This window comes from Clinocottus analis, unplaced genomic scaffold, assembly GCF_023055335.1.
Source record: "Clinocottus analis isolate CAN_PGR_092001 unplaced genomic scaffold, fCliAna1.0.p SCAF_9, whole genome shotgun sequence".
Taxonomy (NCBI): domain Eukaryota; kingdom Metazoa; phylum Chordata; class Actinopteri; order Perciformes; family Cottidae; genus Clinocottus; species Clinocottus analis.
In genome coordinates this window covers 6,490,344-6,509,558 of record NW_027176251.1, presented here as the reverse complement: position 1 = coordinate 6,509,558, position 19,215 = coordinate 6,490,344, and the positions used below count along the sequence as shown (strand labels likewise).

At 40.4% G+C, this 19,215-nt stretch overlaps 3 protein-coding genes across 7 annotated transcripts; 2 read left to right on the top strand and 1 right to left on the bottom strand.

The window, feature by feature from the left end:
- Positions 1–217: 217 nt before the first annotated feature.
- Positions 218–6,985, bottom strand: leng9 (leukocyte receptor cluster (LRC) member 9). Of its 4 annotated transcripts, none has more exons than XM_068570068.1 (8): positions 6,770–6,985; positions 6,320–6,511; positions 4,778–4,871; positions 3,965–4,089; positions 3,564–3,890; positions 3,219–3,459; positions 2,183–2,300; positions 218–2,114 (listed from the first exon to the last, which is right to left on the bottom strand). In XM_068570068.1, exons 2-8 carry the CDS (start codon positions 6,501–6,503, stop codon positions 1,437–1,439), a joined length of 1,767 nt encoding a protein of 588 aa, XP_068426169.1. In that variant the 5' UTR covers positions 6,504–6,511; positions 6,770–6,985; the 3' UTR covers positions 218–1,436. The 4 variants fall into 4 exon arrangements, with proteins under 4 accessions (XP_068426169.1, XP_068426171.1, XP_068426170.1 ...); XM_068570070.1 differs by having other exon boundaries at positions 218–2,096; positions 6,770–6,982; XM_068570069.1 differs by lacking the exon at positions 6,770–6,985 and adding an exon at positions 6,715–6,743.
- A 30-nt stretch (positions 6,986–7,015) lies between these two features.
- On the top strand, positions 7,016–13,484 carry flcn (folliculin). 2 transcript variants are annotated; one of them, XM_068570074.1, is made up of 12 exons: positions 7,016–7,308; positions 7,485–7,697; positions 8,602–8,748; positions 8,869–9,090; positions 9,216–9,382; positions 9,478–9,569; positions 10,506–10,666; positions 10,918–11,031; positions 11,912–12,035; positions 12,177–12,302; positions 12,749–12,851; positions 12,931–13,484. In XM_068570074.1, the coding sequence occupies exons 2-12, from the start codon at positions 7,485–7,487 to the stop codon at positions 13,136–13,138; spliced, it is 1,677 nt and encodes a 558-aa protein (XP_068426175.1). In that variant the 5' UTR covers positions 7,016–7,308; the 3' UTR covers positions 13,139–13,484. The 2 variants fall into 2 exon arrangements, with proteins under 2 accessions (XP_068426175.1, XP_068426174.1); XM_068570073.1 differs by having other exon boundaries at positions 8,602–8,760.
- A 1,543-nt stretch (positions 13,485–15,027) lies between these two features.
- Positions 15,028–17,977, top strand: zgc:174888 (uncharacterized protein LOC558116 homolog). Its single transcript, XM_068570523.1, has 5 exons — positions 15,028–15,521; positions 15,891–15,997; positions 16,437–16,508; positions 16,808–16,954; positions 17,199–17,977. Exons 1-5 carry the CDS (start codon positions 15,509–15,511, stop codon positions 17,550–17,552), a joined length of 693 nt encoding a protein of 230 aa, XP_068426624.1. The 5' UTR covers positions 15,028–15,508; the 3' UTR covers positions 17,553–17,977.
- The last annotated feature ends 1,238 nt before the right edge of the window (positions 17,978–19,215 follow it).

Below are 19,215 nucleotides of genomic sequence, written 5' to 3'. Positions count from 1 at the left end.
GCAAACAGTAGCGAGCCAGAGAGCATACTCACTGACTCATACAGCCTATGTATAGTGCATGTATGTGTGTGTGAAAGAAGAGAAAATTATCATTATGTATGCAAGAGTTGTTCAGGGAGCGTTTACGCAGCCTCCGTGTCCATATGTTAAACCACGGCCACAGTACCGCATCCAGGCCATCCATCACGGCACGGATAAAATATCACCACTCACAGGATTTAAAATAACCAATTTAATATTTAATGTCCTTCACAATCTCGTGGTTATAATTCATCGCAAAAGGCATACAAAGTCATTTTTCTTGTGGAACTCAATCCGTGCAATATTTATATAGAACAGATTAATTGTGGAATAAAGAGCTGCAGAATACAACTACAGTTGAGTCATAGCTGTAAAGACGCTTCATAAACAATTCATGGCATAAACATGTATGGCAGTTGCATATGTCCCGTCTGTGTAGTTTTAAAACAGTAAAGATCCAAGTGCAATGAGAGAGTTGGCTCTGAACGCTTTATTTGGCCAACCAGAACAGAAATAAAGGAACATTATGTACATTCTACTAGAATCTTATGTTTAATGGTGTTAATGGAAGTAATGGTTCAAATCCAGTGCAACTATTTCCATGTGTTGCCTTCAAGACACTTTTTACTTTTTTTTAACTACGCATCAACATCAGGTAATGTTTACACAGTTTTTCCTACTTTCCATCTTGACGAAGGCTTCAACTAATGTTTATTTAGATTATCAATTAATCAGATTATTTTCTCATTTAAAACTATTCATTCTGATCAATAACATTGTAGAACATTAAAAAACAACAATGAATAAATAAACTAATTTCATAAAGTTCTGAAGGCCATGTCTTCAAATTGCATCTTTAGTCAAAAAAAAGCAAATCTTTTATTTTACTCATAATACAAAACAAAGTGAAGAAGCATATTCTGACAATAAAGATGCTATTGAACAACCAAATTGATTAATCTACTGATCGATAAATTGACTAATCATTTTATTTCGGATTTTTATTGTTTTCTTTGGCCGTTGTGGCCAAAGTAGTGTAATTTCCATTTACTGTGAATCCACTAAAGCATACCTACAACAGTTTTTGTGTTACTGCATTATAACATGAAAAATAGACAAAAGTTCAACTATTTTTAGAAGTTCAACTATATTCTTTTATTAAGACAAAGTAAACATCTGTAATTTTTGCTAATACTGAATGTATTGTATCAACTTGCATTACTCCCTTTAGGCCTTACTGTGAAATCATTTCCTCTTTATAAGTGCACATTATTTTAATTAACAACTTAAACTTAAAAACAGACATGAGATTTGGTTGATGAATCCACATGAAAGTGTATATCACAAAGGTCTTGCCCTCGTTGTACCGACATACATGGCGGTAGTGTGTGTGTGTGGAAGGAGCCTCTCTTCTATCATCGAAGAGTTACCGAGCACACAGTCTCATAAAAGCCATCTACTTCGGAAAAGCCCATGGCACAAAGGTGTAAGGTGTTTACTGGCAGACGGCCAAAATTTAAACCCTTCCCCACCTTTAGGGCCCCTACCCCTTCAAAAACCCTGTCTCCCTCATTGCCCACTACCTTAGCCAGTGTAAGATGGTAGCGTGGGTTGTAGGAATTCTTGTGGAGCCAGCCCTTCTTCCTGTAGGCCTCCTGCAGGCCACTGTTGAGCTGCTGGAGGTGAAGCTGAGGCTGGGGGCTCAGGTACAGCACCCTCCCATTGAAATGCTTCAGCTTCACGGGGAAGGTCAGAGATACCGGCGGGTTACGATCAAAAAAGACGAACTGTCGGAGGACTTCCTCAGCAGCGGCGACCTCAGCTGGGCCGGACAAATTCAGGAGGATCATGGTGACATGAAGGCTTGAGGCGGCCTGCCAGTGAGGAGCAGAGGAGGGGAGAAGATTTGTGATCTCCTTCTGCAACTGCTGGAAACAGGAGAGGATAGCTGGAGTGTTGGCCCTGAAGGTGATGAAGTGCGTAGGGCGTTTTTTATTACGGCGACCATCACGCTTCTCTCTCTGCTCCAGAGGTGATGATGGATTCTGGCTCACGTTCAGGGCTTGAGGAGAACCCTGTGTGTAACACAAGAGCTAAACACTGTATTAAACATAAACTGTAAATGTAAAACAAGACAATATTTCAATTGTGATGTACCCACCCAAGCATCTTTGCCTTCCCAGTTTTCTTTCCACTCTGCCAAATTCTCTTCCTTGTCCTCCTTTACACTTGCTTCCTCACTTTGGGATAAGGACATTTGGTCTTTAGAAGCCTCAGGTCTAAAATCAAAGTGAGTACAATTATTCAAGAGGCAGGATGTATTTTTGCTGGATTGCTTACCAAGTCCCACAACATACAATTTTCTAAACGTAAGACATTATGTGTTATGGACACAGGGAAAAAAACAAAAACATTTTCCATGTTTAATCTCTGTCATTGTGTCAATTGCTCAGTTATTTGTTGTTATATACCAAATGTATGTACAAAATAAATAAATAATTTAAATCAAATGGTGATGAAGTAGTGGTTACCACTTCCCCTCTCCAGAAAGAGGAGCTGTCATGGGTTGAGTTTTTGTTCCTGTTTTATTTTGTAGTCTTGTGTCCCCTGCGTCTCTGCACTTCCTGTTCTGGTGATTGTCTGAGATTGTCTGTCTACCTGGTTCCTGATTCTGGATTCCCTGCACCTGTGCTGCCCTCATTGTTTTCCACCTGTTGCTCGTTACCTCCTCTTGTATTTAAACCCCATTTGTCTCCTGTCTCCTTGTCGGCATAGGTTTTTTTTCCTGGGTTCTCTGGCTTCGGTTGATTCCTGACTCTAAATTTCTCGTAAGTGTGAATGGTTGTCTGTCAGCTAGTCTGGGAACTGTTCACGGTGTACTCTGCCATCGACCCCAGTCAACTGAAATCGGCTCCACCCCCAACAACTGCAATAGGTTAAGCTTTTACAGATAAAGTTGTCTAGTAAATGTCTGAAAAAATGCCTGTTAGATGTTCCCATTTCTTCAGATAATCAATTAGCAGAAATTGCAAATCAGTTTTCTGTCAAAAAACAAAACTGACCAATCATAACTTCCGTTTTACTGTGATTTTAACTTTGCATTAAACGAACAGGCTGAGTACAGAACATGTAGACAATAAAAATACAATTGTTATCTGTTCTCAGTTCAATTTAAATGATGAAGATGATCTTCATACCTTATTGCAGCCTCCCCCATAACACATGCTCCTCGTGATTCCTGTTGTTCCTGAGAAGTGTCTGCTCGACATGTGGGAGCTGGTTGTGTTGAGTCAGGGGTCTGAGTATTCATCCGGCTCTGCTTCTCTTCCTCCAGATGTGTGTTCTCAGTGGGAGCACACTCCTCTGTTTCACTCTCTTCCTGCAGGTGCGGACCCTCAGCAGGTGTCTGGTCTTGTTGTTGCTCTTCTGTGGTTATTTCTTGCGGAATAATTTGTTATATTTGGTTCAGTTTGGTCAGTCTGTATGTCAGTTTGTATCTGGTTGCATGTGAGGTGTGATAGGAATAACGGGAACACGCTTACCCTTTACTTCCCCCTCCCCTCCAAAGGGGGGAGCCAGAGATTGACCGGTTGAGCCGAACACTCTGTCAGTCCTGCTGTGGCGGTCCCAGACCCGGTGCCCTCTGTACGCAAAGTACTGGATCCTGTGTTTGGGCAGAGCCAGCTCTGTCGAGTAATCACACTCGCAGGGGTCAGTGTCCCAGTTGAAGTCCTCAAAGGGACGCTCCAGCACACCAAGGAAGCGATCCACATACCCCACTACAAATTCTGTTCCATCCAGCGATGAGTCCCACAGGATGCGAGAGATAACGTCATCAGCTGTGCGCATGCGAGGCTTCTTGTTCACCTCTGCATGTGAATAAAATATAAATTAACACATTGAAACAAATGTTTTAGAAAAATCTGATGACACAAGGAGTGACCTTTTGCCTCGTATTTTGGCTTTGGTGCTTTGTTCACTCTCTTCTTAGGTTTTTCCGTCTTTTCTGTATCCTGTTTGTCATCCTGGTCAGGGGATACAGCCCCTGAATCATCCATTGATGGGTTCCTAAGACAAGGGATGACATGTGGAAAAACATTGCCAGCATTGCATGAACATGTTAAAATAAATGCTCTTAGTCGTTAATTCCATTTGACACAGATTAACTTTCGTGTAGTGTGCTGGACTTTGAACAGCACCCATATTTAGTCATAGTTAGGTATTGGTGTATGTCTGGTGTCAAAAATAAGCAGCGTTTGACTAACATAAATAAATACACACAACTTACTTCTGGACACTTTGTAGATAGAAATGAGTAATAAGGAATTAACATTCAGGCAGCCATTGTTTTACAAGTTGTGCTACAATGTTTTTCAACTTTATTGTCATAGTTATCAAAAATAAAGTACATTTTAAAAAGACACTTCTGAAGAATTGCTGTATCTGTAACCAAGTGGCTCTTGACATTATGTATTTAAACTGGACAGGTTGACATGTTAAGTCTGACTTAAAAACAACGCTCTCATGTAGAGTGAAAGAGCATGGAGGCATGCAGTTTTGCTGTAAAATGGGCTTTTATAAAGTGAATATTCAGGTATCCATCTATCTAACAGTGGTCGCCTTGGTTCTGCAATAATTTGGAAAAACATTTAGGGTTACTAAAAATAAATTATGTACATGTTAAGAATCTAACTTAAAATAAAAGTCATCTTTCATTGTGTGGGCGAATTTGCTGAACAAAGTAAAGCGAGCAGACCTGTGAGAGAAATGACATCTGTGGCCAAAACGACACTTTCCCATGAGGAAATACTGGCACACATTGACTTCGTTCTTATCCTGTTCTGCTGACTCTGTCAATGAGAGTAACAGAAAGAAAGACTGGGTGAAAGTGATTGTAATACGACTGTAATTAAAGTCTGGAATGAAATTGAGCAACCGATGTAATTAAAGAAACAAACACAGCAACAACATAAATAAAAGTAATTTTTGGCCAATGAAGTCCTCTGTAACACAAGCAGCCTTGTCTTTGTTTTGGGATATTTGGCCATATCATTATGAACCAATATGCTATGTATTTCTCAGAGAACAGTTTGTCAAGTAAAATATCAATCAACATGAATACCCAACCTTTACTTAACAGGCACACAGCCCCAACAGGATGTCACGCAGTGGGCAGCATATGTTGACTGTTTACTTAAGCCAATAGGATGGATACAGTAAAATATTATTATGCAGTACTTTGTAAAAGCCATACTCAGAGAAGGAAATGGGGTACCTGTTTCTTTTGTGTGTGTCATTTTCAATACATGATGAGTTGGGTCTCTTCTATGAGCCTCCACGTCAGTGAGATATGTTTGTGTGTTCTGATCAGATATAGATGTTAAATGTATAGACCTCAGGAAATATATTATCCCAAATCCCGAACCATCAAATACTGAACTCATAAGAAATTAAGATTCATTCTGATCCTTATCTAAAAAGGTCTGATATTACTGATATTTAGCAATAAATAAGTGCTGAAGATCAAGGAGTAAAACTGGAAGTGGAAAAGGATAATGTGTATCACACTATATTTCCTCTATAATACACTCCCAAAGATTACAACTCATGTAATAGGTGGTAATGACTCGCCCCAGAAGATTCAAATGTAAGCCAAGTAGGCTGTTGCCTGCAAACTGAAAAACATACCACACACCCTACGACTCTATGACCAGAGAGGAGAACTGGATGTGACTCAGGCTCCAAATTTTTTAATTATTTGCTGCAATATCTTCCTTCCCACTGAGTTGGCACTGACTTCAAAAGGTTGACCAGGTCAATTGAAAATATAAGAGTTCAGACTGGAAGTGACTGCATACAGTATTAATGATTAAGTTGTATATTTCTTGGAACATTTGTCTGGATTTCAGCCTCGTAATACAAGTAAGGGAGGAGATACAGACTGTCCCGAAGTGGATCGAGAGGTTAGAGACAATACTTGCAGCTTGACTCATTCAGTTCCGCCTTCCAGTCTATAACACAGCCACACAACTAAGAGTTTACCATAAATAAAAATGTTCAGAGTAACACAGCACTGTATCAACGACTGCGGAATTTTAATACATAGTATATTACTTGGTAAAGATTCAGACTAATTTTGGTAATATAGAGTTACTAACACTGTAGATATTAGTCTCTTTGATATGTGATACACTATGTGGATTCACCTATTGCTATATAATGTTTCAAAATAAGTTAGTAGACTTCAGAAACCCATTTGACAAACACTAAATGGTTACCGTGTATCAGGCTTACTCACCGGCTTTGGCTTTTAGGGTGTCTTTAGCACCGTTAGGGGCAGCTGGGACCCCTGCCTCTGGACTGGGTGTGTCTGTCAGGTGGGTCCCCTCATCTGAACTGTGTGGGTCTGTCAGATGGTTCCCCCCAGCCCTCTTGTCTTCTGATGGAACCGATCCTATTCCTACGCCATAGTCTGCCGCCATGCTCAAATCTGTGATTAAAAAGGCAACGTTGCGTTAACCCGTTTGCTGCGCCACTTTGTGTTTGCTGCTATTATGGTTTGACCTGACGTAAGAATAAAATAAAACCGGACACTCCTAAAACTTAACTAATGCGGAAGTGGTTGTTTAGCTCTAAACCAATGGTTAAAACCCTTTCAAAAAGCAAAACTCGTCGTATATAGATAATACATACACAACTTGAATTCGTCCTTAAAAATCACGTGTAAAATATTTTTCGAAATACTAACCGAAGGAGCACACGATTCCGACTTGTTTTCACCCTTTGACCCTGACTTTGTTGTCGCGGAAGGAATCATGGGTAATGTAGTTCAAATCTGTTTTTCGACGAGAAATCTCTTCATGGAAGCGCTATATGAAGCTGATATTTGCGAATAAATCTGTTCTCTGCAGCGACTAGCCTATTGTTATAAAAAATAACTGAGACCTTTCCGACTCAACGGTTAAAACTACGATAAGGCTCGCGCAGCAAACTGCCATGTGTTATTTTTGCTCGAGCGCGTGACTCCTTGTCATGTGACAGGATCTGTTGTCTCAGAGCTGCTCAAATGGAAAACAGAACAAGGAAAGTGTAGAAAATCTCTAAATCTGCGACACCGAGAATCATGATTTTTTTGTAAGACGGACCGAATCACGAATTGAGTTTATATTATAGCAAATTTAAAATGTTGATTTTTATATAGCAGCGGTTTTTTTTACGTTGCGACCAATGAATGTCCCTTTGTGAAGTAGCATTGAGTCATCTGTTGAACTTTATTCTTTGCTGAAGGTAAGACGATCTGATATTATCAGTTGTAGTGAACATGTCTTAACCCGAGTGTAACTTAGTAACGTCAGTGACTGACCGGAAACAAATGTTCTGTTATGAACTGCTTGTTAATGCTCACATCGAGCTCAAATTCATTCAGCTCGATAAACATGAAAAACGTGTTGTCTCCCTTACAGATGAATGCTTTGGTGGCTCTCTGTCACTTCTGTGAGCTCCATGGCCCTCGGACGTTATTTTGCACCGAGGCACTGCACCCACCTTCCCCTTCCCCTTCATCCCAGACAGGTGCCCCGGTACCTGGGGACAGGGACAGAGATGGTGACCGCGAAGGTGAAGGGCTGACCATGAGGGCCAACAGCTCGGCCACACAGAGAGGAGAAATGTGCGAGGTGAGCGCAGAGCATCAGTTTGAGGACAGAACGTGAACTCCATGAGCTTATCAGAGACCCGCCTCCATTTCAATCAAGCCACCCTTCTTCCTTGAAGTCTTATCCATTACAAGATAAGATGAGATAAAATAGTCCTTCATTAGTCCTTAAGTGGGGAAATTACAGGATTACAGCAGCATTGCTCACAAGTAAATAAAAAAATAAAAAACAATCAAGTAATATAAATAAACAGTGGAATGGTAATAAAACAAAATTAAACAGTAAGAAAAATATTAAGTATACAGATGGAATGAAAATGTGTATAAAAGTACTTAAATATAATGGATATTGTATGTATTAGGTATTGCACCAGGTGATGAATTAAGGTGTTCACAAGTGTTCAGAGTTGTTAAGTGATTCGTGGTCTACTGGGGGCTCAGCTTAGTGTACAGCCTGACAGCAGCGCGGAGAGGCGCCTCTCTCTCAGACACCAGGGATGAATCAGCCTATCGCTGAAGAAGCTGCGCAGCTGCTGTGCAGCTTCTTCAGCGACAGAGTGTCCTGCATGGGGTGGGAGGCATGGTTCAGCAGGTATGAGAGCTTAGTCATAATCCTCCTGTCCCCCACCACCTCCACAGTATCCAGAGGTCACCCCAGCACGCTGCTGGCCTTCTTTACCAGTTTGTTCAGTCTCCTCCTGTCAGCCGCCGAGATGCTGCTGTTCCAGAAGACCACTCCGTAAAAGATGGCCAATGCCACCACAGAGTCAAAAAAGGTCTTCAGGAGTGCTCCCTGCATCCCAAAAGACATCAGTCTTCTTAGCAGAAAGAGTCTGCTTTGTCTCTTTTTATAAAGTACAACACTCTTGCTGTGACATTGTGGTATGCAGGTTCATGTTCATGTTCCTCTTCTCCTCGCCTCATAGGGATGTCGATCTCTTCCTGCATCTCACCCAGGATTTGTGAGCATTGATGATGAAACAGGCATTCGCTTCCTGAGCCACCAGCATCCCAGACAGTCACAGATGTTCAGCGTGGTCCGCCAAGCCTGCGTACGCAGCCTCAGCTGTGAGGTAAACAGTGATGTACGTCTGCATGTATGTATGTGTGTGTGAGTCACACATCTGATGCACTAAATGAATGCCTGTCAACACATATACGTCTACCTATTTGCTCTCTGTCCGTTTCATCAGGTGTGTCCCGGCCGCGAAGGACCGATTTTCTTTGGAGATGAGCAACATGGTTTCGTGTTCTCACACACCTTTTTTATCAAAGACAGTCTTGCCAGGGGCTTCCAGCGCTGGTACAGTATTGTCATGGTAGCAATGGACAGGATCTACCTTATCAACTCCTGGCCTTTCCTGTTACGCCACCTTCGACTCACGATACAGAGCCTGCAAAGCACAGCCCTCAAGGTAGGATGCACACATGAACACAACATGCCTTTTATACAGTTTATTCAAATAAAACTATGAAGCCTGGTTCCACATGTGTGTATCTACAAGAACATCCAATGTATTGGTACTGCTCTTTCCTTCAGGTGTTTGACAATGAACAAGGAGTTTGTCCCCAGCGAGCAGTGAGGATGAACAGTGTCTTCTCGCCTGCAGTTTTCCCACACCAAAGGAGTGGCAACGCAGCCCGATCCCTAACTTCACTTACGCAGCATCCAAACCTGTGGGCCAGCCTGCACTCCTCCTTTAGCTGGTGAGTCAACATACTGTCAGTCCCACTGTGACATACAAGCTGTGGCCTATAATGGCTCACCTTGGTGTGGATTTGTGTTTTCTCATTGTCTCCAGGCTGCTAAAGGCATGTGGTTGTCGTCTGACAGAGAAGCTACTGGAGGGAGCCCCCACCGAGGACACACTGGTGCTCATAGAGAGACAGACAGGTAGTCACGATGTCTTTGATGAAAGGATTTTTAGTTTTTTATTAAACTTTTGTGGTTCTGTTCAAGCTTGTAACTTGGTGAAAGCCAATTATGCAAAAATATCTTCAGTGACGTTAAACAAAACATAAAAAGGAGGATCAGTTACCTTTGGGAATGCTTCAACATATCTTGCATGTTGCTTCCAGGCAAGGTTTGGTCTTTCCCTGGAAGATGATATCAGCGGATGTCATGTGCTTTACACAATGTGCCATGGTTTTGTCATCAGTCTAAAAATTCTCCTGTGAAACTATGATTCACTGGGTCAGTCAGTGCAGACACACAGGGAAAAAACAGGGTTTTTCACAGAGCCATTGTACTCAAATACACTGCCTTTCCAGAAAGTGGTTACACACTTATTAGTCAAGATTTAGAGAGTGATTAAAAGATTTTCAGAGACATTTCCGAGTCCAGCGCAGCTCTTTGGTTGTGTAATTTTAATACCCTGTTCCCTTTTATTGATATTGGAAGTACATACACTTTATTTGTGTAACACTTCATTATCAAAATCCCAGTGAGAGATTTATTAATACACATGAAATACAACACAAAACAAATATTACGTGATCAATATTACACAATATTAAAGCACATCAAAAGGTTCGGTTCTTAAGTTTCTTTTCTTTTTATACTTCTTTGATACTGCAGAGGAAACTGTTTTATCTTCATCATCAAATCTATTATTATGACATTTGAAATTAGTCATAGATAAGAGGTGAGATTGTACTGATTTTAGTTTGGAAAGAGGATGTGTAGCGTCATGTGCACATTATATTCTATAAATGGAGAGTGACATTTCATCAGCCCTGTCAAAAAGATTTCCTTTGGAATTTCCCCCACATTGGTAATTGACTTAAAAATATTTGTTCATTGCTATTTCTGTTTTTGTGTGACCAAAAGAGCAAGAGGAGATGAGCTGCTGGGAGGGAGCAGAAGGAGGCGGTTCTTCATCACAACGGCACCAGTTAGAGCTTGAGATGGGCCTCAACTTCCTGTATGATGATGAAAAGTTAAATGAATTACCCGGCCCAAAATTTCGGTCCCTGAGGCATTTGAGACAGGTAAACTTAGGTACTTTATCAGATTGCCAAGTTGTTGTGCAGAAAACTGGAAAAAGAGAGATAAAAAAGCTAAATTGTATTGTTTCCTCAACCGTTGACGACAACAAACACAATTTTTGCATGAATTTATACTTTTATGGCATTAATCTGATCCATTTTATAGTTAATGCTATTGAAGATAACTGCTTACAGAGCTGCTTACATAACAAATCTGTGAGGCGTTGTACATTTCAGTCTGATTTGTTCTGCAGGTTCTCGGGAGTGCTGAGTTTCGTCATCTAGTGTGGCATGTGCTGATGGGAAATCAAGTCATATGGAGAGGCGCAGACCCCGGGCTCATCCAGTCAGCTTTCACGGTGCTCAAGGTAGTTTGCTACATCCCTTTGTGCCTCGTTAGGAGAGATAATGTCATTATGATGTGGGTAAATATCAATTAGGACAAGTGATAACACCTGGGTCCTGTATAACTTGTATAATTTAGATGCAGTGTAGTATGACACAATTGTAACTCTTACAATAATAATTTAACACAAAATACTTTTTGGTTTTGTCCTGTCAAGATGGAAAAGTACTTGTGAAATGTATATAGTAATTAAATATATAAGTAATTAAATATTTGGTGAGATACAGGCTGAATGGTTTGGGTTTCAGTTATTTCTCCATAAAGATACTTTTGTGCATTAATTTTTTTCAGACTTCCAATTCTTGCCCTGAAGATATTTTAAGTTACCATCGCACACCCTGAAATAGTCTTTGCCTGTACATGCTTCCCTAACATTTCTATGCAAAATACACAAACAAGACAGAGCATGTAACTGTTTTCAGTCGGCAATTATTGTTACTTTTAACTGTGGAGAAATATTTGAGTGTACTTTCTTTTTTGGATGACAATTGTATGCATGTTTTATGCTACTTTTCTGGCCTTTTTGACAGCAGATATTTTGACTGGTCATGTTAGGAAAATCCCTGATTGTTAGCAATGACATTAACGACGACTTAGTTCTATTCAAGAGTCGTCTGATGACATTGAGGCAGCATGAGCAAAACCAGAACCCTGAAAGTTAAGCAGCGAAATGGAATTCAACAATGATTAGTATTACTATTTACGCCTGTGCTTTTCCTTCATTGACATGTCAAACTGCCTTCTGTGAACCAGGCATATCAGCCAGAATAACTCAGTGAGCCATTAACATGCTTACTAAGCAAACTGTTTGCAATCTGAGACTCTGTCCTGTTTCCCATCAGTCTTTGCTCCCGGTCGGCTGTGTGCGTTCGGTGCCATACAGTGCTCAATATGAGGAGGCCTACAAATGCAACTTTCTGGGTCTAAGCCCAGACGTGCCTATTTCCACACACGTCAGCTCCTCAGGTACAAGAGTGTCTATAGACTCTCAGTGTGAGAGATTACCGTGTGAAACCTCTGAGAGAACTGTTGTAACAAGTCGTAGGCTTGAACATGCAGGTCGTCTCGTGTTGATTGATTTTATTCTCGCTCTTGTTTGTCGTGCAGAGTTTTCGGTGCTGGTGGATGTCAGTACAGAGAGAAGCTGTCAGATGTCATCCGTGGGTGACGACGATATCTCTTCACTTTATCAGTTCACCATCAGCAGTGCCAACACACAGCCCACAGACAGGGGTGAGCGTGCATACCCTGAGTTATAAATAGTCACTGTGCATATGCTGTCTCTTTCGCTGTCAAAAACAGTCCTGTACTTCTTGGTTAAACCACAAAAGACATGCAAAGAGTGCATGGTTTTGCCTTTTAAGTAAGTGGCGAGACACGGTCTCTTAAGTTTGACTTGAAGTATTTCATTTTTATTAATCACAGAAAATATTTTTGGGAATTGTCTTTCACAATTTGGATCTAGCTCTGTATCAAAGTGTGGGGTTACGGGGTCCAGCTTTATTTTCCATTCAATGTCCTAGGACATGTCCCGTCCTCAGATCAGGATCAAATCCAGATTCTTTTCTTCACTCACAGCTGCTCCGATGGAATGCCAACTTTAATAAAAAATAACAAAAATGGTGATAACTGACAATCATATAATGAACTGTCAGACAATCTTTGTCCTCTTTTTGCAGGTCCCGCATTATTGAACAAGCTTGAGGTGGCTCTGTCCAACGAGAACTTGTCTGTGGATGTCGTGTCTCACTGCCTGTTGTGTCTGAAGGAAGAGTGGATGAAGTGAGTAAAATTCATTCACTCTCATAAAAGACCAACTAGGCTTGAGTAAGATTTTCATAGCGGTCTCTCTCTCTTTCAGTAAAGTTAAAGTGCTGTTCAAGTTCTCCAAAGTGGACGGGCGAGGGAGAGAGGACACCCAGAAGGTTCTGGCCCTCCTTGGCGCTACAGGGCCGGGCGAGGAGGACAATCTCCGGCTGCTCAAGTTCTGGATAACTGGACTCAGCAAAACCTACAAGAGTCATTTAATGACAGCCGTTCGTGGAGGGGAGAGGAGCCCCAGCCAATAGAAAGAAAAGTCGAAAGAGATAGAGGGGGGAGAAATAAAGGGAAATAAAGATGGGGGAATTCTTTTGAAGGGAAAGCAAAAGCAAGAATCAAAGAGGAATGTGAATGGATGACAGTGCTTTGGCTCATCCATTATTGTTTTTTTTAAGTAATCTAAGGTTCCTAACCTTGATTCTCCTGCACAGATTAACACATTTGGTCAGTTTAGATGTATGAGGGCTTTTGTTTGTCAATGGGAATTATTGTAGGAGACTTGTTCATATTAATATGTTTAACTTATTACAGACTTTGCACTTTGTTTACTCTTTTTCCGAACTTTTAAAATTAAAATAAATCAATATAACTATGTCACTTTGGTATTTTTATTTCACAATTGGCTCCATCTTGTGGTGATCTGAGATAATAGAGGGAGGGAGTTCGATGAGGAGAGCAGCGTTTCATTGCCAGCCCCCACTCACTTGTTTCAGTGGCTGTCAGCCAGCCAGCCTCGAAGTGGTGTAAGACAACAGTTTTAAGGTTTTCTGGTGTCCTGAAATGTACAAAGCGGTTGCATAACAAGGCCTCGCTCCAGTACGACCGACCGCATGAGCAGGACTTTAGCTTCTTAATGAGCTGGTCTCTTTCTGATCCACTAAAAACCTGGGTTTTTTATTTTCATACCACAGTTATTTGAGCCTGTAGCTTTGCTGAAGCTTTGCAGACTTCAGTCTATAAAATTCAGCAACATACGGCTTTGTTTAAATGGGGAGTCGGGCTGTTTTTTTTTTTTTTTTTCTTTAGCCATAGGTATGTAGGTATTGTGTAACAAAAAGATAGAACCAAACACATGTTGTAGCTCAAATTAAAAGGTTAGTACTAGGATTGACTCACGCTTTCTTCCTAAAATGGATCTATGTCTCAACATCTCTTGTGTCCTTCTGTGTTTGAATTGTGTTTTTTTCTTTCCTCTGACTAACTCAAATCTGGATTTGATTTAGCAAGTTTCACTAAGAGAAGCACAAACATAATTTGCTGCAGTTCCACGAATTAGTTACATATTTACTTTCCTCAATTTGCAAGCGATGTATGAAACAGGAAGGCGGCACAATGACTGGACTCATTAAAGCACATGGTATATGTGAAGGGCTTGTGTGATGATGATGCCTCTGGGAGTGTTAAGGCCTCGCTTGTGGTGAAACTGCAGCTCCTTAGTTTCCCTTTCCCCCTAAACAGAGATTGGATTTTGAGAGGCTGTCCTGTTGAATTTGGCTTGTGTTCAATACAAAGGACAGAGAAGAACTATTCCTCTCCGACATGAAGAAACAACTCTTGACTTCCTTCCTTTCGTTAGTAATGAACACCTCTTGTGACATTGAACAGAAAATGAAAATAACTTGACGTTTCACACAACCTGAGGGGATAAAACAACACATTACAGACAGGATGATGACAGCTGTGCACAATATTGGACGTCACTATCGCACCGGCCGCCTCTGTGAAACCGATTTTAATAGAATGACTTGCAAGTTCAAGTGTAGTCTTGCAATCCCCTTTTTTAAGGAATGTGATTCTTAATCTATAAAAAAAATAATAAAAGAAGCGATGATTAAATAGGATGATATTGCGTACGGGCTCTGGAGGGATAGAGACAAGGGATCCACAGGCACAGAGGTGTGGGGGAGAGTCCAAATGAAAAACATACGCTCCAACTGCATGACTAAGCCTCCTTGGGCCTGGTTTGGAGGGGGGAGGATGGGGGTGAGTGGCTGGGTGTCAGAGAATGTGGGGAGCAAGGGGGGGAGGGGGCCGGGTCAGTCAATAGTGAAGTAAAACGTGTGGCGGTGGGAGGGGCGAGACTTAAAGAGAGCAGACTAGCAATCCAGCAGAGCACTTTCACTTTGAGCGCAGTGAGGGCACACCGAGTGGCCAGAGGGAGAGAGAAGAGGAGGCCAGTGACTCTCCCGCTTTATCCATTAACCAGTTCCGAGGAAGAGGGAAATGATTCATATAAGGCTGTTCGGGAAGATTCTAGGTCAGTAGTGAGAGGGAGAAAGCGAAATATAGTATAAAAACAAAAGCTTTCAGAGGAAAGGGCTGCAGCCACTCAGGATTAAGAGGGAAAATCCAAAGTGAGAGAGCAGGATGGCGTGAGAGGATAAATGAGACATTTATTGGAAAGTACCAAAAGGACTCAAACGGAAGGAATGTATTAGGGATGTCAACGAAAAGACTGAATATCAAACGCTGAAGGGGAAGACACAGCAGTCAAAGACCTCAGGAAACCACAGAGGAGGAAACTTTGCCTTTCACAGACTGACACAGAAACCCGTCTGCAGAGGGATTGCCGTCAACAAGAGAAATGGAGAAGTGTCCATTCTTAGAAAGATAAAAGGATGTCACTGCCAGGTGAGAAACAAGCATTACCTGTGTATTACTGCTGTTTACTAACTTTCTTTTTAAGTCTGTAAGCATTAATGGAACACCTGAAGTGATTATTACCCCGTCATTTTTAATCAGTGAATCAAAACTAATTTGTTGTTTTGTTTTGTTTTGTATTTGTTTGTATCATTTCAATAGTGTTTCTGGTGTCTTTATTACTTGAGAACTGTTGCAACAACAAGCAATGTTTCATGTTGATTTCTGCACAACTATTGCGGCAGGATATGAGGTCATGTTTTTGAGTCGGTATGCAGTTTGAACAAGCAACCAAACCACAGAAAGTTTCCATCAATTATCTGAATGTGTCTTTTTTTTTCTTACTCATGCCTGAAACAGTTTTGCTGTTGCTATCACTCTTGACTGTCCGATGTGGTGGATGTGACTTTGACCTGGATGGTGTGGGAAACATTAAGCTGACTATCGACTCTAATCCGACTGGATTTGTAAGTTAAAAACTTTGGACTTTGTTCATAATTTTATGTTGTCCTTCTTAGACGTTTCTTACTTTTATAACTAGTATGTATTTAATGTATTAAATTTCCTTGATAGGATGCACTTGTCTTATCACTTGTATTGTTTGTCTTCAGTCAGTCGGTATAAAGAGTGAAGAAGATCTCACTCAAATGAATGGGAATAATCAGCTCCGTCTCGTATCTGATAATAATCAGATGACAGTTTACAACTGACGTGTGTAGCTCAACAAAGTCAGGGGAATCAAACACTGTGGAGCTTAGTTAGGTTGTTCATGTGAAACTCAGTCATTACTAAAGTTCACTATTCAAGGATTCTTTATTATAATCATTAAAGTATAAATGCCAACTTATATTGTGTCATCCGTGGGTGTATTTACCTCTTTTTCTCTGTTTTTGTTTTTTCTTCCAGCGGACGGTATTTCCTAAAGATTACTATGTATGGCACCGCTACACAAAAAACATGCTCTGTAACACAGATCCGGTGAGTTGCTTATCAGATAAAAAAGGATAAGTGGGGTTTGATGTGCAGAAAATGTGTCGTACAGCGTACGGTCTTTTACTAAATCATCCTTTTGGTTTATTTAACAGGATAATGATTAGCGTTAACCTCAGAACTGAGCTTGTAAATGCTCAGTTTAGTCAAAAAAGATTGTTGTACCATTTTGGAGATTGAAGTCTAGCTTGTAATTGAGCAATTACAGTGGTTATTGTGGTGATCTTTCACATGTGTTTTGCACGCTAACTGTGGGCTTGTTATGTTGCTCTTCCTTTTCCCTGCAGTGTTGTGTGTTCCCTGCTGCAGTGGTCCTCCTCGAGTCCTGGCATGTGCTTCTTGGAAACCTCTGGGATGAGCACCTCAATCGCTCCTTAATCCTCGATCTGACGAAGACACTGGATAGAATTATAAAAAAGAACATAAATACAGAGGTAGGGTTTATTTTCAAATAATGTCCCATAATGTCTTATCCTATTGTTTACTTGACTCTGTTAAAGAAAGTTTCAGTCTAAAATCACTTAAGTTTTTTATGAAAAGGCCAAAGTTATCTCTGGTTATCTCAAATATAAATTTGCTTACTGCATTAATAATTATATTTTTATATCCAACATGAATTCCTGTAAAAGTACATTAAAAACAATTAATGAATCCTCCTTCATGTTTTCCTTGTTGTAGAGGTTCCAGGAGGACACAGACCTGACCCAGTTCTCCACATTATCGTCGTCTCCTGAAGAACTACTCAGGCTAACGTCAGAACTTTTCGCTCGATGGCTCAGGGTCTGGTGCTTGCCTTCGATTAAGACCTGCATCCTGCCAACTTTCCCTCCCTCTGTTGAGAGGAAGGACTACGGCCCGTCGAGGGCCAGACTCTTGACGACCCGAGCTATCAGCAGTGAGGAGGAAGAGCAGCCTGACAAGATGATGGACATTACACTGCCGCTGTCTAATGGAGGTCCTCCGTCCATTTCATTTGTCGCTTCTGTCTGGAGCCCCTTGCTATTGAGACTTTACTGGTGGTTGTTGCCATAGTTCCTGAGTGGGATCGCTTTTTTTGTGATGCACACAAAATGCAAGACATTTCTTGGCACTGAATGTTTGTTTTCTTATACTTGTGTCTTTGTGTTTTAATGCAGCAAGCTTTGTAAAAGTGAAGTGACATGCACAGGTTGCATTTAATGTCCAAAGTTAGTTCCCGTAGTTGTGCAACAGTGCTCTGTAACAGCTGGCATCCCAGATGTAAACCTACAGCTGTCCTCCCGAGAGCCAGCCACGAGCTCGAGCTAGCTATGCTCTTAATGCTAACCAGAGATAAGTGCTGAGCAAGCCAATGCACATAAGCCATCGTCTGTTGATGTGCAATTCATCACTGTTTACAATGAATGTTATGTAAATGTAAGGTAATGTAGTTTATGGGCATCTACTTTTGTACATAAAGTAAATTAAAGACATTTAGATATCTACCTATATATATGTATATATATATATATATATATATATATATATATATATATATATATATATATATATATATATATATATATATATATATATATATATATACACACACACACACACACACACACACACACACACACACACACACACACACACTGTTAGTTTTTGATATAATATCCCAAGGATTGTAAGCTATATTTATTGTGGTATTTGCAGTTTGTCATTAGCAATAGAAAGTAACTAAGTACATTTAATCAAATACTGTGCAATTTTGTATTTCTATTTCATGCAACTTTAAACTTCTACTCTGCTACATTTTAGAGGGAAATATTGTAGATTGTACACTGCAACATTAATCTGACAGTTGGAGTTAATGGTTTACAGACATGATGCATTGTTACATATTAAACCACCTAACAGTTTATGAAGTAGATCAAACAAACTCCACCAACTACAGCCGCAGTTGTGGAGCTTAAAATGCATCAACAATAGAATTAGTATAATAGTGTAACAATCACAGAGATAACTTTTCTGCATTATATACTTTTAGTTTTGATGCTGTAATATATTTACCAAAAAATAATATCATACTTTTACTTCAGTTTCATTTTAAATACAGATGTTTTATTTGTAACGGCATATATTTACATTGTGGTATTAGTATTTTTTGCTTCAGTAAAATATCTACGTCAGTATAAACATTTTCCCCCTTTCGCTTAAAGAGATTAGATTTTGTTTATGACTTTGCATTCCAGCAACATGACATAGTTTGTGTTAAGAGTTCACATAGGCACTCAACCATTACTGCCTTCTTTATAAAAGAGTGTTCAATGCTTTACTATTTTGTAACTGATAAAATCTGAGGTACGAGTTGCAGGTGAGGGAGGAATGCGCTCTGCATCCAACAGGACTCCAGAGGTTTTCTTACTCGCCAGGATTTACGCAAGAAATAAAAAGTCCACAATTTGGTGCTCGCACTTGTCCCTGCTTGTACACACCCACGCATGGACTGTCACCATGGGATACTCATTATTTTCATAATCCTTAAAATACAGTGGTATGTGGAATTTGGGTAACAGACTTTTCATTGAAGTTTTACAAACTTTTCAACAGAAGTTTTCATTTACCTTTTTTTTTTAACACTGAATTTAAGTAAGAATTTGGAAAGATTGGACAAATGTAATACATCATGAAAGCAGCTTCCAAAGAGTTATATATCATCAGAGTGCTAGAAGAC

Excerpts from the sequence above, each read along its gene's own strand:
- leng9 (XM_068570068.1), bottom strand. The coding sequence starts at position 6,503 with ATGGCGGCAGACTATGGCGTAGGAATAGGATCGGTTCCATCAGAAGAC. Across the intron at positions 3,891-3,964 it reads GCCAAAATACGAGGCAAAAG|AGGTGAACAAGAAGCCTCGC; the intron begins GTCACTCCTTGT and ends ATTCACATGCAG. Across the intron at positions 2,115-2,182 it reads GGGAAGGCAAAGATGCTTGG|CTCTTGTGTTACACACAGGG; the intron begins GTGGGTACATCA and ends TACAGTGTTTAG.
- zgc:174888 (XM_068570523.1), top strand. Across the intron at positions 15,998-16,436 it reads ACTCTAATCCGACTGGATTT|CGGACGGTATTTCCTAAAGA; the intron begins GTAAGTTAAAAA and ends TTTTTCTTCCAG. Across the intron at positions 16,509-16,807 it reads TGCTCTGTAACACAGATCCG|TGTTGTGTGTTCCCTGCTGC; the intron begins GTGAGTTGCTTA and ends TTTTCCCTGCAG.
- flcn (XM_068570073.1), top strand. The coding sequence starts at position 7,485 with ATGAATGCTTTGGTGGCTCTCTGTCACTTCTGTGAGCTCCATGGCCCT. Across the intron at positions 9,091-9,215 it reads TGCAAAGCACAGCCCTCAAG|GTGTTTGACAATGAACAAGG; the intron begins GTAGGATGCACA and ends TCTTTCCTTCAG. Across the intron at positions 11,032-11,911 it reads CAGCTTTCACGGTGCTCAAG|TCTTTGCTCCCGGTCGGCTG; the intron begins GTAGTTTGCTAC and ends GTTTCCCATCAG.